Genomic DNA, 23,961 nt, shown 5'->3' on the forward strand with positions numbered 1-23,961 from the left:
GAGGATTTTGACTTGAGAGTAACAGTTTTAGTTGAACTTTACAACTTCCTTCACATTTGTAGATTTTTATTCATAATTACAGTATTATTGCCATTAAACTTTTAAGTTTCTTTCAAAAGAGCAAATAGTTGGGTTGGATTAAAACTACACATCAAATATTTTCATATTTCATGGCATAATAATCAAAAAATATTTGCCAAATATCAGTAGGAATGAATGAACTTTAAAGTAACTTATATCAGAAAAGAAGTGTCATATTATAAGCCGTAACCAATATAAATATATATATATTTAATATTAAGGATCTGTCTGTAACCAGAACAACTTACATTTTCTTACATTTAAAAGTAGTTATGAATAGATTCTCTAGAGGAACAATGTTGTTTGAGTGTCATTATTTAACATCATTGTTTAAAAGTGCTGTCACGATTCTTCATAATATTTTTTTTACATGATATCTATTTTATCTGTTCCATTGGAAAAATGAATAGATATATTGAATGAAGGTCTGTAACTGATTTGAAGGAAGGCAATTAATTATAGATAATAATTACGTCTATAATTTATTGAACTCAGCAGCAATTAACTCCTTTATAATCCGGTTTATTCTGGTTGGTAATATCTGTAATAACTGCCTATAGATAATAATGAAATTAATTTTTTGTAGTGAGTGAACATATCATATCCGAGTGCAGATTCTAACCCAGAAGCTCCGGATATAAGGCAGAGACACTACCACAACGAAAGTGACTGACTTTATCACTGATTAAAAGATAACATTTTATTTTTGTCACATTTATTGATACGAGATCATCTAATATTGCAACATTTATATAACTTATAATTCGAATTTAGTTAGTTATTTGCACACACGTCAACCGTCGGCTTTTGTTGTTAAATATTTTGAACTAAGTTATCGTGTGATAAAGGCATCGTAGTCAGCTGATTGAAGCAAGTACAACAAAGGTTGCCATTTGCATCTGAGGAAAGAATTCTTGAGGTTAGTTTGTTTGTGAAGTATTTTGTTGTTTATTTTAAAGAAAAATCTTTCTTACAAGAATATTCTTCTACAACAGTTAGTTAATTTCTCATCATAATAACTATTTTATATTTTTTTAAATATTGATTTAAGGTTAAATAAAATGAGAACTAATGAAAACTAATCGTAAAAACCGAATTTGTTCAAAAACCAAAGAAATTTGTTCAAGACTGGTATCTGAATACTTCGTGCTATCAGTAAATAATGACAAAAATTGCGCAATAAGTAATCAACAACAGGGTATATTTTTTGTATTAATGTTGCTAATATGTATGTAAGAAAACTCTAGCTTGTTTAATTTATATTGTGTCGATGATTGTTTTAATAAATAGAATAAATCTTATATGCCGATTGTGCATTGATTCAGCGTATAATTCTATCTGCCATTTATTATTATATTGTTATAAAATATAAATAATTTGACCAAATAATTTTCAATTATCTTCCAGAATAATTTTAGTGTACTTGTATTGAAAAAAGAGTTTATTTGTAATGAATTTCTGGAAAATTCTCTAAAAAAGATCTGGTATTTTATGTTTAATTGACTCCCAACTTGGCTGTAGGTTTTAACTGAGTGCTGGCATTAACAGATGTAAAATTGATAAGATATTTACCCATTTTAATGCAAATTTTAGTTTTGGTTTTTAAACGAGGCCTACAAAGTGCATATGGATTTCTTTATCCGTTTTAGCGTTGCAAATTTCATATAATATTTGTATTATGAAGTCGTTTTGTATGTATTTTTATATGTATTTTTTTTTTGTTTTAGATTTTTATATTTTGGTTGTGATATGATTATTTATCAACATGTTAAATGGATATCATATTAGGAATGCTACGAATCAGTTTTCCAATTGTAAATTGTTAATTACAAAACCCACATCATGGAAAACTGCATACAGTAAAGTAAGTGTTATTTAGTATTTTAATTTTGGAAATGTACTACAATTTACCATAGGTATGCTTAGGATCAGGAACACACAAGATCTAAATGTTAGAAAGCAGCTCAAAGTCTATGATGCGTTATCGTTACTCTGCTCAATTAGCAATCAGTTTTATGAATTATGGTGACTGTTCAGATGCTAATCCTTTCTCTGGAGAGAGGTTAAGATTAAGGTTAAGGTTAGTGCTTTGTGGAGAGAGGAATAAACCATAAACTAATCTTAATAGTTGTCAAAATCAGACTGAGTCGGCCGTTGAAGATTGCTGATGGCACTCTTCCTCTTCATAAGATGATTATCCATTGTACACATGACCAATAGTATGGAATGAGTGGTGAAGTTTCTTTCTGTAGAGACTATGTCTCTGTTTAAACATAAATTTGCCCAATGAATGGACATAAAACATAAAAACATAAAATTACCAATAGTATGGAATGAGTGGTGAAGTTTCTTTCTGTAGAGACTATGTCTCTGTTTAAACATAAATTTGCCCTAGCTGTGCCATGTTAATTCAATCCTAACCTTACAAAAGCCTAACTTTAACTTCAACTGTAACCTTAACCCTAATCTTTCTCCATAAACTGGATTAGCACCTGAACAGGTTGCCATAACTAAAAAAATTGATTGCTAATTGACTAGAATACCAGCATGAACTTTGACCTTGCATGGGTTACCTGCTTTCTGACATTTAGATCTTGTGTTTTACATATCTACTATGTACATTAAAATATAATCAAAATTGAAGTTGATTTTATGATAATTATCAGTTGCAAGTATATTTTATATTTATTTAAATGTTCATAGATAATCTCCACTTTATTTCTGGCTAGTTAAAATTGGAAAAAATTAATTTGTGTACATTTAAAAATATTTTTACTAATTTAATTAGTTATATTTCATAATGCTGAAAGGTGATGCGTAATGGTTTTTCTAAATTATAGTATATTTTCATCTTTTTAACATTTATTTATTATTCTGAAAATACAAATTATTTTGTTTTTTAAATTGTAAAGGAACGAAACAAATTTTAATTTTAAAAATGAATTAAAAAAATATTGAACAAATTTTCTAAAATTAACTTTTAATATAAAAAAATAATTAAATTTAAATCTATTTAAAAATAATGTGTTTAATTCAATGTTCTCCCATCATCTTCCTCATCAGCTTCATTACTGCTGTCATCTATCATTTCCTCTTCCTCTACATTGTTCTTGGCTTCATCTTATCATAGCATATTATTAAGTTAACATTTGTTGAAGCTTCACCATATTATGTCTTTGATATTACAACATGAATTGGAAATCCATCTCATTATTTGTTCTTGGGGACAGTTTTTTATCATTTCTGAGAGGTTATATTTGTTTACACTGCTGACCATGAAGTGAGATTAATAAGCTTTCAATTTCATTTTAAACAACTTTTGATGTGTAGGTCTCAAGGCTGAAAATACTTTTTATTCCTAGAATGACACCCAGGTAACCTACAGCTTTAGTATTAAAGTCTACTTTGCTTCATTTGCAATTCATTGACAAAAAAATTTTCAATATGGCAAAGTCTGTATTGTAATGGTACATATAAGTCTGTAATGTACATATTTCGTTTGCTTAATTCAGTTTGCTATTTTCTATAAATTTGTCATTATTGTTATGTTGCTCTAATACGAATAAAGTATCATCAGTTTCTGTACTTTGTGTAGAAAAATTACATTGCTTGACAAATTTTAGATAATTTGAGAAATTTATAAAGCCATAAAATAGAGTGAGCTGCTAAAAAACTGAATAGTTTTGATCCATCATTACTACATTTCTATGAAAATGAATGTTATTGAAGAAACTGTTAGTTTAGATAAAAGCAGGCAAATATAACTTATTTAAATAGAAGTAAGACTTCCTTATGTATAGTGTTTACCACATACTGTTTATGTTTTAATATATCTATTCTAATAAATACAATGTAACAAGAAATTATAATAATAAATGTGATATTAAATATACTGTTCTTTTTTTCAACTTTAGGAAAACCTATTTTATATGATATAGTTAGAGAAACTGACTTCTTCTTCTTATAACAATAATGCCTCATTTTATTATATTTCAGGTTTGTTGTTTCTACTGCAGTATTGTTAAAGAAAGATTTTACTTTGTGTGTTGTAATCATTATTATTATTTGTTATTAAAATGCAACTATTGTTCAATTTTTAATATTGGATTTTTTTTTTCAGTTTCATTCTCTGCAGAGATCATCATGTAGAAATTTACAAAAAAGCTGCTATTCATTTCCTAAAATTTCATCTTTTACAATCTGCAATGTGAGTGTGTCAAGTAAATTCTTATTGAAATTATAATTTATAATTTTTGATGCTTTATTGTTAAGTAACTACTTTATATATATAAAGTAGTGTGTAATTTTATGTTCATATTGACATAAGTGAATACTGCTTCAGCAGAGATGGGCTAAGAGTTATTGTCTAATTTCCCAATTATTCATCATGATGGTGATAGTTGTTTCATTGAAATAGTAATATTGAATGTAATTTGAAATAGTTATGCCCATTAATAGGTGAAATTAAAAACAAACAAAATTGCAAATTTGAAAACACCTTCATCAAGTTTTGGGATTAAAAACTTGATGAAAATGAGATATAAACAGTAAAAAAATTAATTAAATCTTCAACACCCAAAATTTTTCAGCCTAATAAAAACATTTAAGAAATTTGTATTTCTCTTTCAATTTCTCCTTCATTTATTTGTTATTAAATAATTTTCAAGTAAGTCTTTCTTTAGAAAAAGTTAGAACTTTTTTTACTTTATCCAAATGGTTTATGTATCATTCATTGAAAGAAAACATACAGGTTTAATTTAATAATGTATAGGAATCATTAAATAACATTTCTTCAGTCATTAAATATAAAAAATAAAATTTAGCAGCTGTTTCTACTTCATTTGCTCTTAGCAGGTGAAATCATTACATAATCAAGCACCCAGGGGGACCCCATGGGGAGCAACTCAAAAATTTTAAATGTAAATGGTAGGGTTGTGACATGTTTTAATGGGCAGTGACAAACAACATTTTTGCATAAAAAACTTTAATCCATACTTCTAACCAAACTTTTGGCTAGCTAATGTTTTTCATAATTAGTTTCAGAAGCAGTCTACAATATCTCCTAAATAATTTGAAACATTAAAAATAATAAAATTTAGTAAATTTTCCTATCTCAAAACCATCTATTTTTCGGTATAAGTACTTAGAGTGTACACTAAATCACACATCTAAATTTTTTGAGTTGTTTCCCATGGGAGCTTGTGGTGAGATATATCAAAAATATATCTTTTGATATATGACCATTTGCTAAATTTCATCTCTATATTTAACTGTTGATAAGTTATTTAAGGGTCTCTATGCTCATTAACACCTTGTGTATGTATGTAAAAGCTGCTTGGTAATTATGGTAAAAAACAGATTTATCATATGTAGCAGTGATTTTCAACATTTTTAGCTCCACAACTCCCAAAAAGTAAAAAAAAAAATTAATGATTATATTGCAAACCCCCAACCCCAACCCAATGAAACCTTGTTAAAACTAGTTAGTTACGTTGATAGCGATGAGTATGAATGTGCACGTATGAAGTGTACAGAGCACGCATGAAGTGTATGAGCAATTTACAGGTTTCAACTTCTGTACGTGCTTCTTGTAATTTGATCTACTTACATAATGTTTGTCATGATAGTGATAGTGTTATGTTGAACATGCATATGATACATTTGAACATGTCATGCTCTTAGACTATGAAAGAGGCATAAGGGATTTAGTTTCAAATGTGAATCATGAATCTGGTGCCTTTATTTAGGTTTTTAAAATCATAGTTTCATTGAAAATAATAATAATTAAGGTTTCGGCTTTTTAGTGTAGTCAAACGTAACTATGTTTTTTTTTTCAATTAGATTCTTTTGCAAAATGGATAAATTTGTGAAAAAATGAAGTGAGCCATCTACATCTAGTGAATCAATTGGTAAAAAGACAAGATTGTACAGTGACATTCTGACCCCGTAGGGGAAGACATCCTCTGCCACCCCCTCCGTTCTGAGCCCTTGTGGGCTTTATTGGAGGTCATCTTCAATACCTCGTCTTTAGACATATTTTCCAGTCTGTCTCGGCAAGGATGCCACCAATGCAAATGCCATGAGTGACATTCCCATTGGTGTACTACTAGTTAATGGACTAAAAACAAAAAATTTTTACCTCATTGAATGGAAAGCCACAGTGCATTGTTTGCTTTCAAGACCTCTTTGATGAAGGCATAAAGCCATGAAAATTAATTTGACACTTGGAAACTAAACATCCGGATCATAAAAGCAAACCTTGGAATTTTAAAAAAGAAAACTACATACTTTGACAAATCAGCAAGCTTCTATTTGTAAATCAAGCCATACTGATAAAAGACCGCTTGAAGCATCTTATTTTGTAGCATTAAGAGTAGTTAAGATGTCCAAACCCCAAACAATCGCAGAAACCTCATGTTGCCTGCTGCAATTGATATGGTCAGAGTTTTAATAAGTGTAGAAGAAGCAAAAAAATTGAAAAAAATTCTGCTTTCTAATGACACAGTATCAAGGTGAATCATTAACATAGCTGCCAATTTTTGCGATCATATAACGTAGTGGAGTGAGTTCAAGTAAATTTTTTAGTTTTCAATTGGATGGATTAATATATGTGGCAAACATTTCTCATTTCTTATGTTTTGTGAGATATGAATACGATAGAGACAGATCAATAAAAAAAAAAACGTTGTTTTGTAAATCAGTAGCTTTTTATGCAGCAGGACAATGTCTTTTTGATGTTTTTTAAGAAGCTACTAAAAACTATAACATAGGTTGGATAAAATGTATGATGTGATTGTGCAAAGGAAGATCTTGAACCAAACTTGTTCATGTGTGGTGTTAACATATTTGTGTATAGATATTTTATTTATTATAAAGTACAATGAGATTATGTTTAAAAAAGTAAAATATATTACTTTTTTTTTGACTGTGATAATAGCTTTTTTATCATTTAATCTTCATAAAAAATAGTGTTATGTTGCTGAATAGATAAATAAATAAATTATGTTTAAGGCTGAAAATTAAACCATTTATTTTTATATTTTCGTACTTATTATTATGAATAATATTCAGCTTTTTTTTTCTAGGCTACAAATATTATTATTACTATTATTATACATTAGATAATATAAAGCTATCTAAGTTTTATATACATATATATAAATTCTACTAAATAAACCACTTAGAACAGAATATTGAGATGAGCCATATCTTACCTAAACTTTTTGAGGGAGATTGTCTTTTAAAAACTGTAACTGATAGCAGCATTCATGTAAATTAATATGCAATTATCATTATCTTAGTATTTTTATTATGTAATAACAGAATTATTTCAATTGTGACTCATTATGCGGGATTCTGTAAAAGTACTTTCATGAAAAATATTTGTATAGGTGGTTTATTTAATAGCATTTAAATACAAATTAACAGTAGAGAGGAATAATATGAAACTTAAAAAGATTATTTTCACTAAAATAATATATATATATATATATATAGGACATTTCTAATTTTTAAATTAGTTATACAAAAGTAACTTTTAATAATGAAAAAAGTAAATAACTTCCTGAGTTGTTTGATACATCACTTAATACAGTATATCTTAAACTTTCCGCCTAACATCATTAGTTCTCAACCCTCTCCACTAAGTGGCATGTGCAAATGAGTAATTCCATCAGTCATCATAGAGTCATACATATAGCAAAGCGTGCTCAGTGTTGTTTATGGTTTCATGAATCCAAATTGACTACTACAATTCATGACTAAATATTGCAAGAAACCATCTCAAAGTCAGTCTGACCTACAAACAGTCAGGATAGACCTACAGTTTTCGAAGTGGCAATCGAACAAGTGTGGGAGCCGAACAAGTGTGGTAGACATTCATTCATAGTCCAGGTAAATCAATGGGATGCACCAGCTTAGAATTAAATATTCCTAGGGTTACAGTGTGGAAGGTATTGCATTATCTATTATCATTTAAACCTACAACTGCTACAAGCTTTGAGTGAAGGTGATAAAGAAAAACTAAGTTTACAAGGTCTGTAAATAAAGTAATGACACTGGTTCAGAAAAACTTTTTATTTACAATCCAATTATACATAGACTCTATCACCTTCAAAGTAGTTCCCTTGGGAAGCCACACAGTGCTTCAAATGGTTTTTCCGCTCTTCATAGCAGTGTTGGAGCTCAGAAACCACAATATCCTTCAGATGGTCGGTTACATTTTTTTTTCATGTTTTCTATTGTTCCAAAATGGTGTCCTTTGAGGTGTTTTTTTAAAGTCAGAAAATGGAAAAAGTCGCAGGGACTCAAGTCAGGTGAATAAGGTGGTTGAGGAACTACAGGAATGTTTTTCTTTGCCAAAAACTCATTAATTGAGATTGCAGTGTGGCAAGGTGCTTGTCATGATGCAGCATCCAGTTGTCTTTGATGGCTGGTGTCTCACGCAGGCAATTCTTTTCCGCAGTCTTTCAAGAATTTCTCGGTAAACAGTCTGTCCTGTAGGCAAAAACTCCTTGTGGACAATGCCATTACTGTCGAAGAAACAAATTAGCATGTTGATTTTTGATTTGCTCATTTTTACTTTTTTGGGATGTGGTGAGTTTGAAGTGAGCCACTTCTTGCTCTGGCGTTTTGTTCCTGGTTTGTATTCAGATATCCAAGATTCATCACCAGCAACAACATTTTTAGAAAATCAGGATCAGTTTCAATTCGTGAAGAAGATCGCAGCACACTTTCACCTTATTGTTTTTCTGTTTAACCGTGAGGTTTTTTGGGAGCAGTTTTACAGAAACGTTTTTGATGCCCAATTTTTTTGTCAAAATGTGATGGACTGTGCCTATGTTCCAAATTCAATGGTTCTGCAATCATTCTGACAGTCAATTGCCGGTCGTACCCTATCAAGTCTCTGATTTGCTCAACATTGTCATCACTTTTTGACATTAACGGTCTTCCAGGCTGTGGATCATTTGCAATTGATTCCCAGCCATCTGAAAATGCTTTAAACCATCTAAAAACTTGGGCTCGTGACAGAGCGTCTGCTCCATATGCCCTTTTCAATTTTGAAAAGGTTTCAGTAGCAATCTCATAGAGTTTACATAAAACTTGATTGCACAACGTTGCTCATAATTAGTATCACTCATTTTTGTAATGCACAACAAAAACTCATTTCACGAAAAATTTTGTTTACATCTCACATGGCAACTATAGACTAAAAATATTAATACCTAATATAAATCAGCTGTTCATATAACCATATGCTCACTAGTAACTTTACAGTGTTGCTACTTTGGTTACTAAAAAAATACTGGTCTCATTACTTTAAAGACCTCATATTGTAAACATGTTAAAATTGAGACTGAAGATAATTATCTTAATAAAATTGTCTTCAGTGGTAAGGCAATCTCCGTACCATTGGTAAAGTGAATCGACATAATGTATAGGTATGGGGTGAGCAGAATCCATGTCACACAATCAAACATGTATGGCACTCGTCTAAGGTAAATGTTTTTGTGCTTTAAGCTGTCACAAAATTTTTGGTCCTTTCTTTTTTGCTGAGTCAACTATAACTGGCATATCATACTTTGACATGTTTGAACATTATCTAATACCACAACTACAACAAGAGATGTGCACAGAATTCATTCTCTAGCAAGATGTTGTGCCACCAATTGTCATCATGCAGTTGTCACGTATCTCAATAGCAAAGTGTCAACTTGGATTGGATGTGGTGAAACTATTCCTGGCCACCACAATCACCTGATTTAACTCCAGTGGACTTCTCTCAGTGGGACTAATTCGTCAGTAATGCTCACAATGTTGGGGCAATAGGTGCACCCCTCCACTGCGCAATGCAATAATTATAAAATTTCTTGCTCGTGAAAGAGTTCAAGCAATGGAAATTTTCTGAAGATTGACTGCACAGTTCGGGGACCAAACATTGTAAGGACTCGTGTGTTTGCCTGGCATAAAGAATTCAAGGAAGGATGCGAATGTGGAAAATCAGGAATACAATCGCCATCCTTGAACCAGCATTACAGACGAAAGCATCTGTGTGGTTCGAGACATTCTTGAAGACGATCGACGGGTGAGAGTATCTGAAATTGCAGAACAAGTTGGAATAAGTTATGAAAGCTGTCAAGCAATCATCACAAACGACCTGTGGTTTGATAAAGTGTGTGCCAGATTGTTCCCTCACATTTTGACTGCAGATCAGAAATTGAGACTTTTGGAGGTCTGTCAGAGGCTTATAGCAAGGTTTGCAAAAGAAGGTGATGCATTTTTTAGTCGAATCATCATCTGCAACGAAACATGGGTCCACCACTACACTTACCAGTTGAAACAAGCCAGTATGGAGTGGCGGAGGAAAGGGAAGCAACCCCAGTGAAAGCCAAGACTTGACTGTCAGCTGGCAAGGTTCTTTCAACTGTTTTTTCGACCAGCGAGTCATTTTGCTCATTGATTTTTTGCATGAGCGACACATAATCAATGCTGCTTACTACTGTGAATTGTTGAATGAAGTGAGGGCTACATATCTCCTCAAAAGATGAGACCGACAGATTCGAGAGGCCATCCACGACAACGCCATATTGCAGCGTAACAGTCTAACGGTCATTCTAACAATCTCAAAACTAGAAGAAATGCACTGGACTCAACTTGATCATCCTCCCTACAGCCCAGACCTCTCACCCTGCAATTTTCATTGGTTTGGGCTGCTTAAAGAAGCTTTAGGAGGGCGGCGACTTGAAGATGATGAGGCGCTTGAAGGGATTTGTGCACAATTGGCTCCTGATGCAACCAGCTTTATTCTCTGATGCTGCAATAAAAACCTTCCTTCTCACTGGGAAAAATTTTATCTCTAAAGCAGGAAACTATGTAGAAAAATAAATTATATTTGTCTTTTATTTTTCAATAAATAAATAAAAAATAATAAATAAAATCCTGTTTATATTTGATTTATCCTTGTAAATAATACTATAATTTGCTAAATGACTGTTAACACTTTCTACAGCATTATTTACTGTAAATTTATTTTTAGTTTAGTTTCCTCTACTACATATTTCAGTATCAGTTTCTTAGTGGCTTTGTGTATACAGATTATATTACAAAATAAATAACGTCATTCACAAAATATCCTGATCTTGCACCATCAGATTTTTTATTAATTTGGTTCTCTCCGATAGTCTTTACATGGCAGCAAGTTCAGCAACAGTGAGAAGGTCAAGAATGCAGTATAAGATTGGTTCAGGCAAGAAGATAAGCAATTTTTTACTACTTAAATTAGAACACTTACAGAAAGATGAAATAAGTTCTAATGTAGCTGGGGATATCGTTGTAAAGTAGCATTAATTTCATTGTCATTAAATAAAAAATAATTTTTCTACAGTCATCTCTTTAATTATTGAATAACCCGTAGAGATTAAGTGCTGTGTATCTTTTTTTTTACCTCCGGCACCATCGTTAGGTATTACTTCAGAGGATGAAATGAATAACAATTTTCGTAGCGTGCGAAAATGCCATGCCTTATTGGGATTCGAATATGAATCCCAGTAATATGTTTGTGCTTATAATAGAAGTGTCAGTAATATTGTTTAATTAATTTTGGGTGATTGTTGAGTCATTTTTTGTTCGTAAAAGATTATGTGTTTCTTGTATTTTATACCTTATTCACTTTACTCATGTATTATGTTTACAGATATTACTTTGAAATGATAGTTTTCTAACTTTCAAAGTGTTATTTTATTGATTAGGGAAATTTATAGGCAGGAAATGAGATAATTTATCATTTAATATTCTGAGAACATAATAAAATCAACATTCAGCTTCTATGTTATTCATCAGATAATAATGCCTGTTAGATAACAGGTCTATTGTTATTAGAAACAGGCAAATAAGTGGTAATCCAAAATTGTAATGTGTATTATTTTTAATATTTTCAATATTATTAAATCATTACAGTTCATTACATGATAACATTAATAGTGTTATTACAGTTTAGATTGTGTATAGTTATTTAAATTTATTTGGGTGCAAATGAAAACCGGTTTTCTAATCTAGAGTGACTCACTTCAAAAGTTTTTGCCATAACTTTGTTATTTATGAACTGATTTGAATAAATAAGACGCCATTTTCTTTGTCATAAAGTGCTTAACATTTTTTGTAATAATATAATATTTAAATAAACAAAAGATATTGATTAAAAGGTTTTCATGGTTTCCATTTTGAAATGGATTGAGAGATGAGGTACTCTAGGTAACCTAGCAGTATACAAAATTTCAACTTGATTCAATTAACCATTCCTGAAAAATACATTTTTATGTTGAAAATACAAAATGGTGGATAGCTGGTAAACTACACATTTCTGGACATGTTGATAAAGTTTTTTCTTTATTTTGATGTGGGGGACAATCATCTAAATTCTTGAAATGATTTTTATAAACACTTTGTTATATAAATTTAGTTCTGTTTGTACATACATCACATACCTTTATTTGACAAATATTTGTGTTTTGTACGAAACTGTAAATATACCTTGGGTAAAAAAAAAAGGTTTTTTGAAGATATATATTATGAAATGGAAAATATTGAGTCACATACCTTATTAAACTTCTTTTTTTTTCCATTATTATTGTGAGTATTTTTAGAGAATATGTAGGAATTATTGTAATTTATGCTCATAAAAACCGTTTTTATGTTAAGTAGTTTATTTCTTTTTCCACTTGTACAGTTTTCATTTTTCCCAACTTTTTTATTAATTATTTAAATAAAATTAATGTTTAACTAAACCTAAGAACAGAGTTTTATTTATTGCATAGGTGTTTTAAAAACTTCTCTGATTGTTGGTTTTGACATTGCGTATATTAAAAAAAAAATGTGATTATGGTTTTCAATAAGTATGAGAATATTTTTTTGTATTAAACTGTACGTTTTAACAACAGTGTTATAATACATATGTTACTAAATATTTCTGGTTAACAGTCGAATAGAAAATAGGGTTTATGAAGAAGGAAAGAAGAATTTCCTTTAAAACTACTGGGAATCTTTTACATTTATTAGAAAAGATTATATTTGATTCACAGTAAACAGTTTTTTAGGCAAGCACCAGGTCGATAATTTATTTTTTGTTTGTATGAAACAACTGGTAGATTCTTTATACGAAAAACTGACTACTTTTTTATCTGTAATTTCCTGTGATCTTAGAGGTTTTCTTCAAATAAATTACAATTTACAGTACTGAAAGTAACAAATTTTAATACTGTATAAAAACGTTTTTCAATAAAGTTGTTAGTAAAATGTAACTACTCAGAGACAGGCTTCTTGTTTTGTAATGAATATTATGGTTGATCCATTATTTTGGCTTGAGTCTATCAGTTTCTGTATCCATTATACTAGAATCACTGATTTTAATGAAATATGTAAGGCATAAAATTTTTCTTTAGGATGTGATGTATTGATTGGTTAAAAAAGGCTGTGTCTTTTCTTAAAAAAACTTTTTTTCCGGTAACCTTGTTACTTCTTAGTGAAATATAATATTTACTCTTCGAGATTGGGTTTCAGGAAAAAAATAAAAATAAAACAAATATTATATAGCCTGCAAATTTTCAACAATTGTAAAATTTATGTTTGTTTTGAATGGAGGCATCTTCAATGTAAACAATTCTTCAAGGAGTTACATCCATAGCATGTATTTTTGTGTATGTTTTATTATTGTGCATGTAATCTTATTTCTATGTACATAGGCACTTTACAAGAGCGGCGCCAATGTTAATGCAATTTCTAGTATGGTTGGAGCTGGTTCAAGATTCACTAATGCATTTACTAAGTCTAGTAAGCTAGTTGGATTGTGGCTGTTAGGAGGTGGTGGAATGGTGTTTGGAGCTGTTATTCTTGGTAATTATATGTTCACTTTGTTTATTGTAGATGTACATGTGTTTCTGATATATGGTTATGTCATATTATATTATTTTAAATAGTATTTTCCCAGTCTACTATTAATTGTGAATATTTCCATAAGTTGTTTTTATTGTTGCATTGTGTGTAATAATTAACTGCCAGAATGATAATGGAAAGTTATAATTGCTTATGGTTTATAGTTAATCCTGAGAGAATTTTATTCAATATGAGATAATTTCAGTGATCTGTGTGATTAGGTTTGTTAATTGTTGGTTTTTATCTTCATTTGACATTCAGTTGAATTATTTTTCAGGATCTGGGTTTTTGCTTTTGTAGTGAATTTTTAGAGATATCCCCAAAAAATTAAATACTAGTTATCTACAGTACTGCCTTGTATTCTTGGGATTACCAAAAATTGAACTTCTTGAATGTGGTGAGTTAAAAGAAAAAGTAGTTTTAGGTTTTCTGGAACCTGTTACTTCGTGTTATTAACAGGGATTTGTTTGTATGTCTCTGTGTATGAATGTTTGTATTCACTTTTCTAGCAATTCTTTTAAACTGATTTTATTAATTTTAAAAAATTGATTGTTGTAGTAAACACTCATCATTACAGCTGTACAAATTTTTTCAGATTAGTATTTATACGAGGGCTATTCAGAAAGTAAGGAACGTTTCCACCTGATGCCGCCAGGCGCATGCCAATCGCATATATATTGGTGTGCTCGTGCTCGGCACCTCTGTCAGCATCCAGCTGTGACAACAGGAACATCTCCACACTGCCCGTTTTTTTATATACAAATTTGAAATGTGTGCTGCAATCGAAAATCCTGCCAGTTGTGAGGTGTGGTCTGTGATTCGTTTTTTGTTGGCAAAAAACTTAAAACCAATAGAAATTCATCGGGAACTGTGTGAAGTGTACGAGAACAACATAATGAGTGAAAGTTCTGTCAGGAAGTGGTGCATTCAGTTTAAAAATGGCCGAACAAACGTTCACAATAAAGAGAAGAGTGGACGTCCGAGCATTGTGACTGACGATCTGGTCTCCAAAGTTGACGAAAAGATTCGTGAAAACCGCCGTTTCACAATAATTGAGCTTTCTCTATGTTTCCCACAAGTTTCACGGACTTTATTGTTTGAAATTGTTTCACAGAAACTAGGTTACCACAAATTTTGTGCAAGATGGGTTAGGCGGCAGAATTCTATGACACAGGAATTTCAAAGCTTGTCCACCGCTATGATAAGTGCCTGAATTTGTCTGGTGATTATGTTGAAAAGTAGTATTTTAGTCCTCTTTCACATGTATATGATAAAGAGTTTTTCTTGTGCTTGGTTTTTTAAATTCCAAAATGTTCCTTACTTTCTAAATAGTCCTCGTAAAATGGTATATTAATAATGTGAAGCACTTTAAATTGAAAGTGTAATTTTTCTTCAGTAACTTAATGGATATTGTCAGCAGACACTTAATACAGGTACTTTCTGTATTTGCAAAAATTTAATATATATACAATAATATATATTTGGAATTTTATCCAAATAATGCAAACTATCTTCTAGGAACTTCATTGTAAAATTTGATATAGTAGTAGTAGTAGTAGTAGTAGTAGTAGTAGTAGCTGTAGCTGTGCCTATCACCTTGTGTGTCAGCTTTTTCATTTGGCCTAGGCTGATTTTGTTGCTGGATAAATTTTGTTTTGTTAATTTTTATTATTAATGAATTTAATTTGTTCTTCCTTTTTTCTTATTGGAATACTATTTTGAGTTTTAGTTATTTTTTTACATATCCCTTCTCTTTTTTCTTTGTTATTTTTGGAGTTATAATACAAGGAAAAATCTAAAAGTAATGATAAATTTTTATTTCCCTTTTAGTTACATGCTAAACTACCCTGATTTTACTGCTATAAATCATAACCTTATACCATTTATTCATTGAAGCATTTTTTATTGTTAGCTGTTTGTGGCAGTGTATAAAATTAAATTAAAAATTGAGCGGTCCTTTGTTTGATTGTACCAAGCAAGAATTGCCAACTATGATGTGTTTTCTCAATTAAGAAGACATGAAATCAGCAGAGATTATTTATAGAATGGAGCAGCAACTTGGAGAAAGTTGTTTGAGTGGAATTAAGATCTATAAATGGATTACTTTAAACAAGGTAGGATTTCTCTCTGTGATGAGAAATAGAAAGGTAGGCCATAATGACAACATCAAAGTAGTTAAACAAGTGATTTACAGTAATTTACAATTTAAAGTTGTTGCAATTTTTTAAAAGTCTGCGCTCACTGGTTTCACATCAACTGACAAGACATGCGTTTGAAACAAAGACAGTTGTTTGAAAATTTCCCAATTTTTTTAATCATTCTGAAGATGAAGGAGATTCATTACTGAAGAGGATAATTTCCATCGATGAGACATGGTCCATCACTTTGAAGCCTAGAGTAAGTAAAAGAATGAAAATTTCCAATTTTCAGTCTGTAGGAAATTGATGATGACATTTTTGTGCGGTATGGAAGGTTCACTTTTTATTCACTTCACACCTAAGGTCAAATGAAAAGTAGTGAAAACTATTGTAAGCTTCTACTGACATCGCTTAAGACAAAAATCAATTAAAGTCCTGGTAATCTCTGAAAAGATGTGATTTTGCTTCAGGATAACACTCATACAACCCACAAAACAATCCTTTATCTTCAAGATCTTAATCTTGAGCTGCTGGACCATCCACTACATGATTATAATCTGTCTCCAAGTGATTTTCATCCTTTTGGATCATTGAAAGAAGAGATGCATGGAAATAATTTTTATCCTGATGAAGAGGTCATGGAAGCGTTGCAAAATTGGCTAAGACTAGATCAAATAGTTTCTTCAAAAAGGAAATCAGAAACTTGTTAAAAAGTAGACTAAATCCATTAGGAGGGACTAAAAGTAGGATAATTTAAAAAGGGAAATGGATAGGGTGAATGTGGATATAGTAGGAATTAGTGAGGTTCGGTGGGAAGAGGAAGGCGACTTTTGGTCAGGTGATTTTAGAGTAATTAACTCAGCGTCAAATAATGGGCAGGCAGGAGTAGGTTTCGTGATGAACAAGAAGATAGGGAGGAGAGTGGAGTATTTCAAAACGCATAGCGATAGAATCATTGTAATAAGGATAAAATCAAAACCTAAACCGACAACGATTGTTAACGTTTATATGCCTACAAGCGCCCATGATGATGATGAGGTAGAGTGTGTATACGAAGAGATTGATGAAGCAATTAAACACGTAAAAGGAGATGAAAATTTAATAATAGTTGGAGATTGGAATGCAAGCATTGGAAAAGGCAAGGAAGGAAATATAGTGGGTGAATACGGGCTGGGCAAAAGGAATGAAAGAGGGGACCGACTTATAGAGTTTTGCACGAAGTATAATTTATTAATTGCCAACACCCAGTTTAAAAATCATAATAGAAGAATATACACTTGGAAAAAGCCAGGCGATACTGCAAGGTATCAGATAGATTATATCATGGTTAAGCAAAGATTTAGAAATCAACTCGTTGACTGCAAAACTTACCCTGGAGCAGACATTGATAGCGACCATAATTTGGTGATAATGAAATGTAGATTGGGGTTTAAAAACCTGAAGAAAAGGTGTCAGATGAATCGGTGGAATTTAGAGAAGCTTGAGGAAGAGGAGGTAAAGAAGATTTTTGAGGAGGACATCGCAAGAGGTCTGAGTAAAAAAGATAAGGTAGAAAATGTAGAAGAAGAATGGGAGAATGTTAAAAAGGAAATTCTTAAATCAGCAGAAGCAAACTTAGGCGGAATAAAGAGAACTGGTAGAAAACCTTGGGTTTCAGACGATATATTGCAGCTGATGGATGAACGTAGAAAATATAAGAATGCTAGTGATGAAGAAAGTAAAAGGAACTATCGGCAATTAAGAAATGCTATAAACAGGAAGTGCAAACTGGCGAAAGAAGAGTGGATTAAAGAAAAGTGTTCAGAAGTGGAAAGAGAAATGAACATTGGTAAAATAGACGGAGCATACAGGAAAGTTAAGGAAAATTTTGGGGTACATAAATTAAAATGTAATAATGTGTTAAACAAAGATGGTACACCAATATATAATACGAAAGGTAAAGTCGATAGATGGGTGGAATATATTGAAGAGTTATATGGAGGAAATGAATTAGAAAATGGTGTTATAGAGGAAGAAGAGGAAGTTGAGGAGGATGAAATGGGAGAAACAATACTGAGATCTGAATTTAAGAGAGCATTAAAAGATTTGAATGGCAGAAAGGCTCCTGGAATAGACGGAATACCTGTAGAATTACTGCGCAGTGCAGGTGAGGAAGCGATTGATAGATTATACAAACTGGTGTGTAATATTTATGAAAATGGGGAATTTCCATCAGACTTCAAAAAAAGTGTTATAGTTATGATACCAAAGAAAGCAGGGGCAGATAAATGTGAAGAATACAGAACAATTAGTTTAACTAATGTCATGCATCAAAAATCTTAACTAGAATTTTATACAGAAGAATTGAGAGGAGAGTGGAAGAAGTGTTAGGAGAAGACCAATTTGGTTTCAGGAAAAGTATAGGGACAAGGGAAGCAATTTTAGGCCTCAGATTAATAGTAGAAGGAAGATTAAAGAAAAACAAACCAACATACTTGGCGTTTATAGACCTAGAAAAGGCTTTCGATAACGTAGACTGGAATAAAATGTTCAGCATTTTAAAAAAATTAGGGTTCAAATACAGAGATAGAAGAACAATTGCTAACATGTACAGGAACCAAACAGCAACAATAACAATTGAAGAACATAAGAAAGAAGCCCTAATAAGAAAGGGAGTCCGACAAGGATGTTCCCTATCGCCGTTACTTTTTAATCTTTACATGGAACTAGCAGTTAATGATGTTAAAGAACAATTTAGATTCGGAGTAACAGTACAAGGTGAAAAGATAAAGATGCTACGATTTGCTGATGATATAGTAATTCTAGCCGAGAGTAAAAAGGATTTAGAAGAAACAATGAACGGCATAGATGAAGTCCTACGCAAAAACTATTGCATGAAAATAAACAAGAACAAAACAAAAGTAATGAAATGTAGTAGAAATAACAATGATGGACCACTGAATGTGAAAATAGGAGGAGAAAAGATTATGGAGGTAGAAGAATTTTGTTATTTGGGAAGTAAAATTACTAAAGATGGACGAAGCAGGAGCGATATAAAATGCCGAATAGCACAAGCTAAACGAGCCTTCAGTAAGAAATATAATTTGTTTACATCAAAAATGAATTTAAATGTCAGGAAAAGATTTTTGAAAGTGTATGTTTGGAGTGTCGCTTTATATGGAAGTGAAACTTGGACAATCGGAGTATCTGAGAAGAAAAGATTAGAAGCTTTTGAAATGTGGTGCTATAGGAGAATGTTAAAAATCAGATGGGTGGATAAAGTGACAAATGAAGAGGTATTGCGGCAAATAGATGAAGAAAGTAGCATTTGGAAAAGTATAGTTAAAAGAAGAAACAGACTTATAGGCCACATACTAAGGCATCCTGGAATAGTCGCTTTAATATTGGAAGGACAGGTAGAAGGGAAAAATTGTGTAGGCAGGCCACGTTTGGAGTATGTAAAACAAATTGTTGGGGATGTAGGATGTAGAGGGTATACTGAAATGAAACGACTAGCACTAGATAGGGAATCTTGGAGAGCTGCATCAAACCAGTCAAATGACTGAAGACAAAAAAAAAAAAAAAAAAAAGTAGGATGGAATTATGTTACAAAAAATTTGATGTTGACAATACATGATTTCTTTGTATGCCTAATAAATTAGATTTATACATTTTTTTAAAATGAAAAGTACATAAAATTTTATTTCATTAAAAACTTCTGATATTTTTCTTTTTTTTTGCTATTGAATTATTATTCATCGTAAAAATGTTTTTACAATGAGAGGTTAATAATTATTAATAAATCAATATATTTAAATTAAAAAAAAAAATTGGTCTTCCCCTACAATCCAAATATTTCATTAATTAAAATTTTATTTGACTGTAACTCTGGAACCAATGAAAATAATTACCATTTATGATATATCGTTGAAAAGCTCTCAATGAGGGCTTATTACTGAAGTTAATAGAAAGTCCAAAATCCAATTTGTTTTGGATTTTGGGCTTTTTTGGACACTTTTGGTTGTCGATTGCAATCAAAAGGGCAGATTGACAGCCCGAAATCCAAAATTTCAACATCCTAAGGCTAATTGTTTTGAGTTGTGCAAGATACATTCGTACATACATACATACATACATACATAACATACATATGTAAATATGTATGTACATTCATACCTTAACTTCGTACAAGGAAGTAATTAAGATATTTCATTTATATAAGTAAAAATAATAATAGTAATTTAAAATTTCTGTTTGCTTTTTGACTTATATAATATTTAAGAGAGTTTTCGTTATTTATGTGGTTTTGAGCTATGCACTGAAGAACTGTTAGTAGTTTGTTATTAATGAAGATCAGTATTGTAAAAAATGTAATTAAGAGGAGTTGCTTGAAACATAATAACTTAATAGAATTTAACCAAAATTACTATTAAATTTATTACAGCCATATCCACAGTTAAAATTAAATTGATGTTTTTATTTACAACTAAAAATTTTGGTTATTATCTTAGCTGGGCTAACAGTACAATGGTTAACATTGATGGGTATTAATTCCATTGTATTGTCTGTGCCTTTGTTTTGATTTGCTTGTGGAAAAACCCTTTTGCCTTTTTTCCATCCACTTTTTTATGCAATAAATTATTTTTGTTTACTTCACTTTTACTCTTTTGTTTGATTTAGGTGGTGTAACTAGATTAACAGAATCTGGACTGTCTATGGTAACATGGCGACTACTTGGTGAAAAAATGCCAGTAACACCTGACCAATGGAAGGCTGAATTTGATAAATATAAAAAATATCCTGAATTTAAAATGTTAGTCATAAGACAAATGATTTAACTTTATTGCTTTGTTGATTATGTTTCTGTTATACATTTTTTTTCTTTAATTGTAATTATTTATTTTCATTATTAATGGGTTGCGTATGTTTCCCATTACTCTTTAAATTAATTTTATTGATTAGTAATTTTAATCGTTACTATTTATTTAATTACAAAAAAGAAGAAAAAAGTAATTGGTGACTAATTTATAAAAACGGGGAGGAAAATCTTGTAGCTTTGTATTATATGTCCATGACTTTTATATTGCTGTACAAAGACCCTGAAGTATGTGATGTCTAGAAAGAATTACATCTGCCCTTTGCTTAATTTAAGAAGTATGATAATAGTTTAGCTTCTATAAATGTCAATTTTGATTGTAAATTGTTAGAAACTTAGTTTTATGTTACTTTTTTTTTTGTTTATATATATATATATATATATATATATATATTTATTTTTCTAGAATTTTGCTGAGAGCACTATGTTGTAAGGCTGCTGTGTACACTAATATTTTTTTAATTAGGTTTTTAGAAAAAAACAGTAGTTTATAAGAATTTTCATAACATTGCTCAGGAGTTGTTGAGTGAAGTGAAGATAGTTGTTGAATGATCCAGAACTGTTCAAACAGGTCATAACTGGAGTTGAAACAAAGTGTACAGATGACATCGAAACTAAGGCTCAATCGTCCCAATGGAAGCTTCTTGAAGAGCAAAGACCAAAAAAGACAAAGATGTTCTAGATCAAATATGATCACTGTATTCTTTGATTTTAATGGCTTACTATATCATGAGTTCTTACCGCCAGGTCATATGGTCAATAAGAAGTACTTCTTGGAAGTTCTACACTGTTTGTGTGAAGCAATCTGAAGAAAATACCACAAATGGATTTGTGGCAAAAGAAATTCAAGGCAATTGCACCACAATAATGGTCCTCCTCCCTCACACTTCACCGTTTGTTCATGAATTTTTGGCCATAAACAACTTTACACTGCCTCAGCCTCCATATTCACTGGACACGGCCCCTGAGACTTCTTCCTACTACCCAAGCTGAAAAGACCACATTTTGCCAACATTGAAGAAATAAAGATAGAATCACTGAAGGAGCCAAATGCCATACCGAAAATTGTATTCCAGAAGTGCTTAATAAATTGGAGAAAACGATGGCACAAATATATTATACCTGAAGGGGTATGTTGATGCAAAATGCACATTGTTAGAAAAAAAACATAAGCATACGTATAAATCTGATTTACTAATTTACAAGGCATATATATGAGGTTTGAAAAAAAAATGATAAAAAAATATAGGAGGTTAAAAAATTTCAGTTTTTCTCAAAAAATATTTATTTATTCATCTTTTTATCTAACATGTGCATTTTGCATCAACAATTCTGCATGCAATATTCTGTCTGACCTTTAGTGTCAAATTTCTTATGACCGTTTCTCACAATCTGGTCTGCGTTCTGAAACTTTTGTAAGTAATTGTCAGTGAGTACTACTCTGCTGCAATCTTTGTTTTAAGCGCTGAAACATTATTAAATGAATTGTAGATGACTGTGCCCCTCTTGTTACAGTTTGCTAAGTGGTATAATCTACAGAGGAATTCACTAAATTACGATTTAAATATTTCCAATTAACACATGGGTATGTAAGGAGCAATTAAAGAGGTTCATATTCATTTCAGGAGGGTAGGTGATGAAAAACAAAACTCTGTGTATGAGATATGATTGATCTTAAAAAGAATAGATAGTATAAAATACAATAGCATAATTGAAAATTTTAAAAAAAGTGGGAGAAATGTGATGAAAGAAGAATTAATTATAATTTATTCAAGAATTAAATATCTGTTTATGTAGAAGACTAAAAAGAGTTCAATAGAAAGAAGTGGAGACAAAGATCTGTATCCTTGTCTCGCTTCTTTCTGTACAATTTTTATGGTTTTTAATGCTAATTTTAAAGAAAGTTTCAAAATAAAATTGAAGTAATATTTAAGACCCAAGTAATTATCTAATGATAAAAAATTTTAATTAAATGTCACTAATCATATTACTTTTTTAGCAGAAATTAAAATTGAGTTAGAGGAAATTTTGGATGGCCTGTATTTTATTACTAGGAAGAATAAAACTAAAATAATAAAATGTGGTAGAAACAAGGCTGGAACAAGATGGTATAGTTAATATTAAGTTAGATAACAAAAATTATGAGAACTGTAAACATCTCTTTTTATTTTTTTGTAGCTAAAATGTAAATGAATTCAAAATAGAGAGGAAAGAAGAATGGGTGAAATAAAAACAATAAAGAATGATATAATCTAGCAGAATTTTCGTCTAGAAAAAAAAAACTGCCTGGAATGTGCTGAAAATTAATTGAATTGATGCAATATGTAATAAGAAGGTTTAATGTAAATTTGAATCTAGTTTTGACAGTCTCAAAAAGAAGAGAACAATGGTTGACAGTATGCTAAAGCATCAAGGGTCAGGTAATTTGTTTATTGAAACAATTTAGAAAGGAAAAACTGTATGAAAAGATAATTATCAGAATATTTTAAAACATAATTATGCAGTTCTAGGTGGTATATCAAACTTAAAAAATAATGCAGAACTGAAAGTAATAAAGGCTGCATCAAACAAGTTGAGTGACAGATAAAAAATTCTTATTAAAATATAAATATTTGTTGATCTTTATTTTGCGTTTTTCAGCAAGAACAAAAACATAACTTTGGAAGAATTTAAGTTTATTTGGTGGATGGAATATGGCCATCGAATGTGGGGAAGATTAATTGGTGCGTACTTTTATATACCTGCCGCTATATTTTGGGCTAAAGGCTTTTTATCTCCAGCACTTAAGAAAAGAGTTGTTGGAATGGGAGTTCTTATTGCAGCTCAGGTAATTAAATTATGATACTCTAAAACATTTTACTCTTCAGTATATATTTATCTTATCAGAACTTATATTTATCTTATCTATACAGAACCTTAAAACTGAATATATATGTTTAAAGAAAATGCAAGAGTCTAATT

At 30.8% G+C, this 23,961-nt stretch overlaps 1 protein-coding gene across 3 annotated transcripts in view; it reads left to right on the forward strand.

The window, feature by feature from the left end:
• The first annotated feature begins 741 nt into the window (after positions 1-741).
• LOC142324957 (heme A synthase COX15-like) overlaps positions 742-23,961 on the forward strand; it is a 34,402-nt gene continuing 11,182 nt past the window's right edge. Inside the window, exons 1-6 of one of the 3 annotated variants that reach the window (XM_075366125.1) lie at positions 742-1,075; positions 1,809-1,945; positions 4,202-4,288; positions 13,818-13,968; positions 20,805-20,937; positions 23,641-23,827. In XM_075366125.1, the coding sequence (XP_075222240.1) occupies positions 1,847-1,945; positions 4,202-4,288; positions 13,818-13,968; positions 20,805-20,937; positions 23,641-23,827 (657 nt within the window). In that variant the 5' untranslated portion in view covers positions 742-1,075; positions 1,809-1,846. Of the gene's footprint in view, positions 1,076-1,116; positions 1,280-1,808; positions 1,946-4,201; positions 4,289-13,817; positions 13,969-20,804; positions 20,938-23,640; positions 23,828-23,961 lie in introns of those variants that run through there. The other 2 variants (XM_075366123.1, XM_075366126.1) reach the window with 2 other exon arrangements.

This window comes from Lycorma delicatula, chromosome 5 (genome assembly GCF_047948215.1).
Source record: "Lycorma delicatula isolate Av1 chromosome 5, ASM4794821v1, whole genome shotgun sequence".
Taxonomy (NCBI): Eukaryota; Metazoa; Arthropoda; class Insecta; order Hemiptera; family Fulgoridae; genus Lycorma; species Lycorma delicatula.